We start from the raw sequence: 12,490 nt of genomic DNA on the forward strand, positions 1-12,490 counted from the left end.
TCTCTCACTCAATCATTCACCACTCCCCTCTCACTTTGTCTTCATAAATTATTAGTCACGGTTTCATTTCTTCGCTGTTACACCTTTATCTCTCCGCTCCGAAATTGTCAACTCAGGTAAGAAATGACACGATAATGTATAGCTGTCATTTTATCCACGTCACTACAATTCCTACAGATTCTCCATTGCAGATCAAAAATCTTGCTAATTTCTTTGTTCTCTCCTTTTGTTTTTTTCTTCTTTACTCCCCGTTGAATTATTTTCCTGCTTTGTTTATAATTTCGTTTTGGTTCACCTACATATACATTTACCCTTATCGTCATCGACATTCCTTGCTGATCCACAACATATATCCATACATCAAATATAGATACACACATACACATATGTGTGTGTTTTTGTGTGTATATAAATGCATGTCTGTATATATATATGTATGTGTATGCGGAAACTAAACCTTTCTCCAGCCAACAAATAAAACATCAATGGACAAGGAACCTACTAATATATATTCAGTAGCTGATTAACACTACACACACACATGTATATGGGTGTATGTTTACGTGTATATATAAATGTAATGAGGCACAGCTATACGATTACCATTGAATGGCAGAAACGGGCATAAAGGACTGTCATTGAGAAACGTGTATGTGTGTGTGTGTATGTACACATACGTAAATACCTACATTGATATACGAGCTCTGATACCGATTCATAGCTAATATCAAGTTCCTTTTTATTACATCATTATTTTACATTCGACATCTTGATAGATACATTGGAGATATTTCAAACTAACAGATTCATTTTTAGTTTAAATTTCTGTGTGATTATTAAACATTTATTAATCTTCCAATACTGTACGCACATACATACACATTTTAGTGTGTATAATATACTACGGAACTACTTGAAAAATATAACGGTATATTTATAATATATATGGTGTATATGTATGTATAATATGTGTGTATTTAAATGTCTATAACGACTTTTTTGTAATGTAAATTTGTATGCAATTCTCCAACGAAATATAAGTCAGAAATATAATTATTTTCGATTTTATTGGTTATGGAGACCAAACGATTAAAAGTCCTGAATTCTGAAAATAAACAAAGATTTGTGTTATCATCCATCGTTAAAGATTTCAACGCTGCCAAACAAGGAACAAGTATGTCCAAGAAATCACATTAGAATTATAGAATCACTTTAAAAATGGAAGGATGTGAAACCAATCGCATGAAAACACGATATACATACATCATACACACTTAAAAATTTCACACACACACACAGAGGCAAGAGCTTCTTTATCAAAGAAGACACAACTGTTTCCAGTTTTATCTTTTCTGTAGACGATTTTTCTCATTTCCTCCTTTTAATCGTTTATTATTTACAATTTTAATCTCATAGTCACTGCGTCAATGATGTAATAGGGGAGGGTGTCTCACAGCAGCCGGCATCAAACATGCTCCTCCACTTCAAACAGACACCGATGAGACGGAGAGGGATTTCTGTGTCCCCTCACACCTGCACCCAGCTGTGGCTATCGCTGTTTCTCTCGATCCATCTCTTCCATATGTGTGTGTGTAAACATCTTTGATCAGACATTATATCAATAACTCTCCACTCTTTGTCAGTTTTGACAGTTTTATTATACTAGACTATATATCACAATATGTTGTTTGAGTGCTGCGGGGTGTCTTTTGAGGGAGATTTGGTGGTTGTTTCTACTATTTTGAATTATCATGTTGATGTTCCTTAATTGATCTGAGTCTACGTACTCTAACACATGCAGGTATTCCGGCCCTTAGCTCCTTACATTCTGGTGATGTTGGTGTTGGGAGCTGGCTGCATCCAGGTCATGGACTCCTGAATACTCCTCCTCCTGCCATAGTCTGTACTGTTGTCTGCATTGCAGCCCTCCTGGATGGTTAAGGTGCCCCTCGTCCAAGGTGTCTTTAGTGTCGTAAACTGTTCAGTCGAAGACGCTTGTTGACTAGGCTAAATTATTCCTAAATTCACTTCCATTCCTCCTCTACCATATCCAGATGGAACTCTGGCCTAGAGTCGTCATATAGACGTTCCTTAATCGACCCAAGCGTACCAGCTCAAAGTTGACTCGCATTCAACTCGTGCAGGAACAATACCAAAATGAATGAAACTACAGATGATGATCACCGTTGAAATGTTATTGGTCAAACGGTTCTACTGATTCAGAATAACTTGAGACTAACCACCAAGATGGAGCACTCATCGTTGTGTACTCTGAATATCTGGCTATTTTTATTGTGACATCCATGCCAATTGTTGTTGAAGCTTAGGTCAGCCCTGACCGAGCAGAACTTATGATTAAATCTATTCCAACTGTGATCGTAGTAAAGGTATCAAGGTTATTCTATGCCTGAAGGAAAAGTACCCGAAGGTAGCGTTCTGCAATACTAAATATACGTTAAAGTGTCACATACATAATATAGAGAGTTGGAAAAAGAAACTTCAGTTAACTGACATTATCTTTGTAGTTTATTGACAAAGATTCCCTTTGAAGATGTTTGAAAATCTGAAGTCAATAGGGAAGAGGGAGGACTCCAATATAGTGAATTCAAAATCTTTGTGTATGGTTGGGGGAAAAGTGAGGCAGATGAATTTGGTTTTTGAATTTATTTCAAAGGAGCTCAAACAATTCTTTCTACTATAGGCACAAAGTCTGAAATTTTGGTTAAAAGGGTGAAAGGCAAAGTTAACCTCGGTGGAATTTGAACTCGGAAAGTAAAGCTAGAAGAAATACTGCTAAACCTTTTGTCCGATTCTGCCATCACGCCGCTTTAAGGAACTCTGATAATAACTGAAACGTGTCCATAGTGTTCACCAGTTGTTTTTAAACACTGAACATCTGCATCAATTTTATATTACAAAAATCCCAGCTAATATTAACAGGTTTATTTCCCTTCTTTCTAAGATTTCAATACCTCTGAGGGAGTTTTTATCTCCTAAGCGCGTGGATAATTTCCGTTGATCGAATGTTTTCTCTAATTTAAAGGAGACTTGACTGCTACTTCTAGCAAGGGGGAGAGGCAGCAGAAAAGTTTCTCCGTTGGATCGTCCCTTCCCAAGGTGTTAGTGTCTTTTATCAGTAAAATGTTTTGTTTTCATACGATGACTGACAACTGACTAGGTGGACAGTGTGTCACCTCCTTCGATGTCATCTGTCAAATCTTATGTCAGAAAAGACTTCAATTATGTCACCACATTTCTCAAGTACAATTCACTTTCTGATATCATTAAAATTTCTTCGTATTTTTTTTCATCCCCCCCCCCTAAAAATCACAAAGTGTTATTAAACCTTTCGACGAGTTTTCGCATTATGTACATATAATGGTGGCCAACAAATTAGTTGACAAAGCGCTATATAATAAACCATACTCTTCATTATGTAAATCCCAACGATGCAACTACGTTCATACAGTAACATACAAACAAACAAAAAAAGGGCACGAAGTTTCATGGAAAATAAACATTGTGCCATACATGCAACTTCTCACAATCTCTTCTCTACTTCCCTGTCGTCATTTCCACAAATATAAGCCATGGGTGATCTTTATATGAAATGAAATTATAGTTTACCAGTTTTTTATGGTTCAGCACCTGTCTTCCTTTCAGTCTGCTTCTGTGTCCATTAACGAAAGACTGCCTACCTTTTATTAACCTCCTAATTCTTTTTCTCTTCTTGTCACTGAGATTCCGCTGTTTATCATTATTGTTTTAATCTCTCGGTGTAAATTACAAGTTTATGTCCCAGATATTACGTCACCACCAGAAGACGAAGCACAATATGGTACAGACTATATCGCTATCTAGTTTTATTCGATTCCTGGTCCCACTAGGATAAAAAAGCATTCCATCCATTACCAACTATCCAATTTTCTTAAAAACTTTTTAACGAATTTCTCTCAGACATTGTATTTTTTTTACAATAGGCATTGTATTTTTTTAACTCGTAAAGTACAATACGGTGGGATTTGGTTGCTATTTCTAGCAGATTTGACCACATAGAGACCTACTTTTTAGTTTGCTGTAAAGTATTAGCAGCATCCTGTCTGTGATCACCTAGCCATATGTCAAGAGCATGATATTACGTAGATTACACGATCCAATTTATAATTCTTTTTTAGACAGTTGGGTGTGACATGAAATTTGACCTGTAGGTCAAGTGTCTCTGTCGAGTCACTGTAATTTGTGTTAGTATGATGATTACTATGGTGATTCTTGCTTATCCTGAATCCATGACCATCTTCACTTTATTTTTGACAGTATATCAAGGATTAGGGTGTCCTTCCTTCTTATATGAATAAGGTGTGATTGACAGAAACTTTGGCTGTTATTTTTAGCAGGCTGGTTGACTATTTAGAAGCTTCCTTGACTTCTAACAGAGACCGAAGACAATAGTTGATAAGTTTGGCTCCATGGGTTGGCAGAATCGTTACAGTGTTAGTCTTATGGTTTTTATCCAATTTCATAGATTTTGAGTTCAAATCCTGTCAAAGCCAATTTTGCCTTTTGTACCTCCTGGGTCAATGAGAATAAAGTACCAGTCATGTACTGAGGTTGACGTCAATTAACTCTCTCCTTCACGACTTTTCCTTGTGCCTCCATTAGAAAGACTTGTATTAGTGGTATTTATCTTGTCAATCCTGGTGGCACCAAAATTATATTGTTTCATTTAGGACTCACCTGTCATTGAAAGATTCAGAACAGTTTTATCTTTTTCTTGTTTCAATTACTGGACTGCATCCATGCTGGAGCATTGCCTTGAAGGATTTTCCTTAAACAAATCAACCTCAGTACTTATTCTTTGAAGTCTGGTACTTATGCTTTAGGTCTCTTTTGCCAAACCACCAAGTTACAAGGACATAAACAAACCAACACTGTTGTCAAGCAATTTACTTCTCTGTACTGTTTAAGGAAGAACCATTAAAATCTGATTTAGCTTTTAATACCTGTTCCTTTTTTATTTTATTTTCAGATCAAAGTGTAAAAATGTATTTTAACAAAATGCTACTCTTCACTGCTCTGTCAAGCGTTCTTGTACAGGAGGTCATATCATTTGAGGCAAACAGAGATCTGTATGAAATACTTGGCACAAAACGAGGAGCTTCTCAAAAGACAATTAGGAGTGCCTTTAGAAAATTAGCCCTAAAATATCACCCAGATAAAAATAAAGATAACCCTGAGGCTGAAAAAAAATTTGTAGAAATTAGTAAAGGTAAGGATTATTCATTTATTTATTTATTTATTTTTTTTTTTTGGTTATTTACCATAACCCTCTTGCATTCAGATTACTCTGTCATATGTTATGCTTATTTAATCTCATTGTTTCGGATTAATCATGCATTATCTCACAGCTTTGAGATGTGAACAATATGATTGTGTATTTTTAGAATGACAGTGTGAGATAGGTGTAAGAGGCTGGATCTGGCCAGTTCGAACATAAAACAGGTAGAATATTTGGGCTGGGTATGGCTGGTTTAAATGTTAAGGAGTTAAATTAATCCTAATAACTCTGTAAGTAATCTCTCTCTCTCCTCCTCCTCCTCGCCCACTCTCTCTCTCTTCTTTCCTCTTTTATTGGATTGTAGGGGCCTTATTGAAAGCAGTCATTATGGAACGTATCCAAGACAGATTAATCTAATGGGAATTTTTTTTAAATGGTTCTTGATAAGTAGAAAGACAGAGTCCAAGTGTTATGTTGGTGAATGAGACTTTACCAATTGGTCAGGTGGCTTTTTTTCTGGTGGTGGTCAAGCTTTGTCCATGAAAGAAATTAACTCAGCTCATGATAATATCACACAGTCAGATTTATTGTGCTGAGTTGCTGCTACCTTGTGGCATCTGTTTACAGCTACAGGAGGGTCAGCAACAGGAAGGGCATCCAGCCATAGAAAATCTGGATCAACAAATTCTGTCTAACCCATGTCAGCATAGAAAAGTGGCATTAAAATGATGACAACAATGAATAACATTATATAGTGATGTGGAAGAAGACAATATTAACTTCAATAAGAATCGATTAAAAATTGTTGTTTAAAGAAATATATACATTTTTTGTTTTGTTTTTTTTTTAAATTTGAAAATGTTTTTTTTTAATTATTTCTTCCAATTTTTCTTTTAAAGCTTATGAAATCTTGTCAAACAACGAGAAGAAGGAACGTTACGACAAATTCGGCGACACAGGTGATAGCCAGGATGACTTCTCTCATGGAACACATTCTTTTAATTTTGAAGACTTGTTTGGATCCAGCTTTGATAATTTCTTCTCATCCAGTCATCGCAGCAGTCAGAATTCCCAGGGAAGAGGTGGAGGGGGACAGTACATAAAAATTAACGACGACGATTCTTTCTTCAGATTTGATGATTTTTTTGGTGATAGTGATGACAACGATGATTTTTTCAGTTTTGATCATTTTGAAGATTTTTTTGAACAACCTCATGCTAAATATAGTGGACATATGAACAGCTTTTTTAGTTCATCGCATTCATCAGGTAAGTAAAACAAATTTTCTTGTAAATAACAAATAACTTTTAGAAAATGTTTTAATTTAGCAGACCTGAATATAGTAAAAAAACAAAATTGTAGATAAAATTATTGGTTTAGGAGTTCAGTTATTACATAGATGGTGGAAAGGGGAAGAAAAACTGTACAAATATAATAGTAATAGATTTATCATTGTTGCTTTAACATCCATTAAAACTGTCAGTGAAACTATTGGCATTATTTCATGCCATGTGTGCTAATTATTCAATATCTTAATCCATGTAATTTCATATTAAATTTGCTTCAGGTGGTCAGAAATGTCGGACAGTTACCCAGAGAATCGGAAATATGATGACAACTCGGACAGAATGTTCATAACTATAAAACACTTTTTCTATTTGGGATGAAGTATACTTTTAAATTTATTGACATTTGATATATATATATATAACGATTTTATATATATAAACAAACATACATACATTCAACTGAATATTTTATATATGTGTGTATTTGTACTTTATATATATATATGATATATATATATATATATATGAATGATATGATATATATCATATATATATGATATATATCATATATATATATATATATATAATATATATTATATATATCATATATATATATATGATAATATTATATATATCATATGATATATATATATGATATATATATATATGATACATATGTGATATATATGTATATATATATAAACATTTATGGGCACACACATGTATGCATGTATATGAAATATATGTGCATATATATATATGCATATATATATGCACATGTATATATGCATACACGCACACACATATATATTTGTATTTTCTTTTATTGTTTTACTGGTTTCAGTCATTGGACTGTGACTATGCTGAAATATTTTCTGAAGTGTTTAGTCAACCATAAAGATCCCCAGGACTTAGGTTTTGCTCTAAACTTCAACGATTGGCAAAACTGCTGTTTTAATTCAACACTGGTCTTGTTTCAAGCACTGGAGTTGTGTCAAGTGTAGAAATGAAGGAGGACACACACACACATAGATACATATATACACACGTGTGTATGTGTATACATATATATATATATGTATAAATTCCTTTCAACTTATCACTGAGTGTATGGTTGACTGAAGAGCTACATCTAAATGAAACTATTTCAGCTTTGTTGATCTTTCTATATCTTTTATAAATTAATGCATTATTATATATATATATATATATATATGTGTGTATGTGTGTATTTATATACATACATATATGCACATATTAAATGTGTGCATGTGTGTATCGATCAGTGTGTTTTCTAATTTTCTTTTGAGAAATTATTTTATCTCAGTTTCAAAAAAATATGAAGTAACATTGCAAAGTTGTTTAATGGGTCAACTACTTTTTCATTCACTGCTTTCTACAATTTATATTAAAATAAATGATGAGATGGGAGGAGGGGACAGGGCATATCGTGGTGTATAGGGACAGACAAACAGGCATTGATAAACAAACGAACCAATCTTTAAACACCATTCCCTTTTATTGGACTATAAACTTTATCTGTTGTAACGTGTGTCTTTCTATTAACCCTTTTATTAATCCCTACAGTTGTTTGCTGTCTTCAGGTGCCACAGTTATATAATGGCAGTCAACATAGAAGAGAGAGTGAGAGAACTCTGTGGAAACCAGTTCCTGTTGCTGGTTACTCCACTTTTGTGTTACCTCATTTGGGAACGCCATGAATGCTACAACCTCACATTTCCTTTTTATTTAAATCTTCATACTTGTGTAAATAGATTTCACCAGTTATTGAACTGGTCCTGTGTACATTATCACAATCTGCAGAGTTTGGTACTAGACTGCACAATGCTGTTTTTATAAAAACAACTACCCTGGCATATGTATATATATATATATATATATATATATATATATTGGACATACATGAATGCATACATTGTATTTGTGTTGGCTGAAACTTTGTTTTGCCTCATGGCTAATTCAACCGATCAAATCCCAATCAACACAAACTTTACAACAGGTTTGACTCTGAGTCCCCCCCCACGCCCTTCCTCCATCAGTAAATTATTTCTGTTATTCTTAAACTAACTTTAAAATAATAACCTCAACTTCACACACACACACATATATATATATTTAGAAGGTTGTTTGTTATGGCCAGTCAAAGAGTGACCGTTAGTTTCACACCTATAAAGGTGCTTAGCTGTATAGGTGACTCATCAAACTCAAATGGCCCGCAGCATATAACTTCTCTACAACTGACCATGAGATTTTCCTCCCTCCAATTGAAAGGGGGTTATGTGCCTTTGGCCATTTAAGTGTGAACAAGTTGCCTATACAGCTAAGCACCTTACAGGTGTGAAACCAGTGGTCACTCTCTGACCAGCCATAACAAACAACCTTCAAACTATTACTACTCTAATGTTTTAGAGTGTACTTCTTTTTTGGATATATGTACTGACACACACATACGTGTATAATATATATATATATATATATATATATATATACATACATATATATATATATATATACATACACACACATGTATACACACATATGTGTAAACTTGTGATGCTTGAAGATTATTGAAAAACACAATTAGCAAAATACTGTGGAGCTAAATGAGGTAATATTGGTGTGATGAAGTTTTGTATTAAACTAGAACCACTAATTAATCTCTGGCATAGACCATGTGCGATGATACCACAGTTTATTAGTATTGTTTCAAGGATAGAACTGCTGTGTGTTACCTGTATTTTTGGCCATCGAATTAGTGAAATTGAGATTAAAAGAGACTGTGTGATGTTGGGGGTTTGTTACTGAATATTCTAAGATTACTAACCAATTCCTTTGCCTCACCTTGGAAATCTAAACATACAATAATTGATTCATAAATTCTTCAGTTCAGTTCTAGATTTTTTATTATGGTATCACAAATTTGATTTTTTTTTATCTTTTTTTTTTTAAACTATCAAATGTCTTTTTAATTTTTTTTTTTTTTTTTTTTTTTTTTGTCATGAGATTTTTACAAAGTTAATTACATGCTTTAACTCTGTGTAAGAAATTAACTAGAAAAATATTTGATTTTTTTCCCCCTTATTATAATACACAAGCTTTAAATTATATTTAAAAGAACCTTCACCCAACAAAAACCAACCAGGTACTTTAGTATCTTGTTGTCTCTCCTGATGTTAATATTAAACAAATGAAAACTGAATTGAGCAGAACCATTGCTGATCAATTGATTTGTATACTGTGATAAAAGAATGTATATTTGTAAATAAATTTTTCCAAAATCTTTATTGACTTTGCTTAATACTAATTAATATAAGATTTCAACTACTTCCTCCTTTATTGTCTCTAGCTGCAGTAGAAAGAAGTGTTGGAACCAGATGAACCATTTATCCCCCTCTTTCAAGAAATTTAGCCCATATGGGACCTTCTGTTGACATAGCTATCTTTTCTCTTCATTTAACAGGTATCTCATCGATTTTAGGAACCGTTAATTACATCACCACTATTAGAGTAAGGCAACAAAGTAGTAGAATCATTAGCAAGCTGGGTTAATTACTTTGCAGCATTTCTTCCAGCTTTACATTCCGAGTCGAAATTCTGCTGAGGTCGACTTTACCTCTTATCTTTTCAGGGTAGATAAAAATAAGTATCAGCTGGGCACTGGGGTCAATGTAATTGGCAAGCCCCTACCCCAACAAAATCTTAGGCCTTGCACCAATAGTAGAAAGAAATATTTCACCAACAATAAACAGGCACAGGAGTGGCTGTGTGGTAAGTAGCTTGCTTACCAACCACATGGCCTTGGGTTCAGTCCTACTGTGTGGCACCTTGGGCAAGTGTCTTCTACTATAGCTTCAGGCCGACCAAAGCCTTGTGAGTGAATTTGGTAGATGGAAACTGAAAGAAGCCTGTCATATATATATTACAAGTGCTAGATGAGAAAGTAGAGACTCTGTAGTAAAGCCACCTCCCTCTTTAACCCAATCCTGTTGAAGAGGATATTAGTCTTGCAAGATGCATGGTAACCTCACTGTTAGTGCCATGAATAAAAGCATTCAGCACATTACTTTATAAAGTGGTTGCTATTAGAGAGTATCCAGCCACACAAATCATGTCAAAGCAAACATTGGAGCACAATACAATTTTCACATCCACTGGATCCTATTAAACCACTCAGAATATGCCATCATGAAACGTGAACACTAAAAGATGACGATGTATGGACTTCTTTCAGTATCTATCAAACCCTACTCAGAACTATAGAAGAAATTTGGCCAAGGTATTGTACAGTGAGACTGAACATGAAATCATATGGTTGGGAAGTGAACTTCTTAACCATAAAACCACAAATATAAAATAAAACATGATTCATGAAAACAAAAACATTACATAAAAGGAAGTAAATTAATCAAAGTAAGAAATACTACAGGAATTGAAGTGAAAAAAAATGATGCCATCTCTTTTTACAATTTATTCATAGAAATTTTGTTTTTTGTAACCTCAGAGAACAGTGAGATTACTAGGCAGTTTGTTTTTATAATTATATTAATAATAATAATAGTAACACTAAAAATAACTCCCTTACTGGGACTTTGAAGAGGACCAAATAAATACTGAAGGATGCTGGGAAGAGTAGGAAACATGGGTAGACACAGCTCTCAGTTATTCCAGGAATTCTGGACCATATAAATCAGTCTGTAGAAAGGAGTCAACATCTATATTCAACATATTTCCAAATTTCTATCTCCACTGACTGTCAGAGAAGATTTCACAAATGGATTTAGTTCTTAACTTCTTCCATAACATGTTCTTTCTTACAAAGTTCATATATGTATACATACACCCGCATTATGTATATATATATTTTATCCATTACATATACATATATGTATATATATCATACAATAAATAAGGATATATTTTAAATATACATATATATTATATATACATATATATATACTAAATGTAGATATAAATTTTTATACACTATATTCATTCTTACATTTGATATTCTACATATATACATTTATATACTACAAAAACGTGTATATATAATTATATATATACATATATGTTATATATTTTTGTATATTCATATGGATAACTTGAATATAAATATATCTATACACACACATATATATATATATGCATATGCAAATATATATATATATATATACACACATGTATGCATACACACACATATATATACATATGCTTTTATGTGTGTGTATGAGTTTATACATTGTGTATGTGTGTGTGTATATATATATATATACATATATATATATACACACACACACACACACACACAAACATGCACACACACATGTACATTTAGAATAAAAGCTGAACTTTCATATGTAGCTCATACTAATTATTCAAGAGCTGTTTCATTAACATAAACACTAAATGTATAATTATCTAATTGTTAGACATAATTTAAATCAAAATAATGTAATAACCTATGTTAACTCAAATCATGAATATTATGTGTTATGTTAATCAGAAAATATAATGCATAATATTCCTGATGATTTAGTTAATTACAACTTTTAAACTAATTCAATTTTTTTCATTATGTAACAAGATTATGTAATTATACATTTAATGATGTTTATCTTAAGAAAACAGCTGTTGAGCACAAGGTATGAACTGCATGTGAAATTTATGCTTTTCAGCATTTTATTCTAAATATGTTGCTCTTAAAGATTGTTTTTAGCTGATTATGAATATACATGCAAGTCGGTCCCACTTGGATTTACTGCAATGCAGTAATGTGTTGAAGTTTAACATCCTTTCATTTATTGAGTTCTTAATGACTCTGGATTATTTTTTTTACATTTATACAGCAAGTCTCTCTCTTGCTCTCTCTACATATGTGTTTATATACATATATAAATACATACAT

The 12,490-nt window shown here is 33.0% G+C and overlaps 1 protein-coding gene across 1 annotated transcript; it reads left to right on the plus strand.

Moving 5' to 3' along the window:
- Positions 1–9,867, plus strand: LOC106869204 (dnaJ homolog subfamily B member 9). The gene is made up of 4 exons (XM_014914848.2): positions 1–116; positions 5,027–5,266; positions 6,175–6,543; positions 6,843–9,867. The coding sequence occupies exons 2-4, from the start codon at positions 5,041–5,043 to the stop codon at positions 6,911–6,913; spliced, it is 666 nt and encodes a 221-aa protein (XP_014770334.1). The 5' UTR covers positions 1–116; positions 5,027–5,040; the 3' UTR covers positions 6,914–9,867.
- Positions 9,868–12,490: the final 2,623 nt, after the last annotated feature.

Source organism: Octopus bimaculoides, chromosome 20 (genome assembly GCF_001194135.2).
Source record: "Octopus bimaculoides isolate UCB-OBI-ISO-001 chromosome 20, ASM119413v2, whole genome shotgun sequence".
Lineage (NCBI taxonomy): Eukaryota > Metazoa > Mollusca > Cephalopoda > Octopoda > Octopodidae > Octopus > Octopus bimaculoides.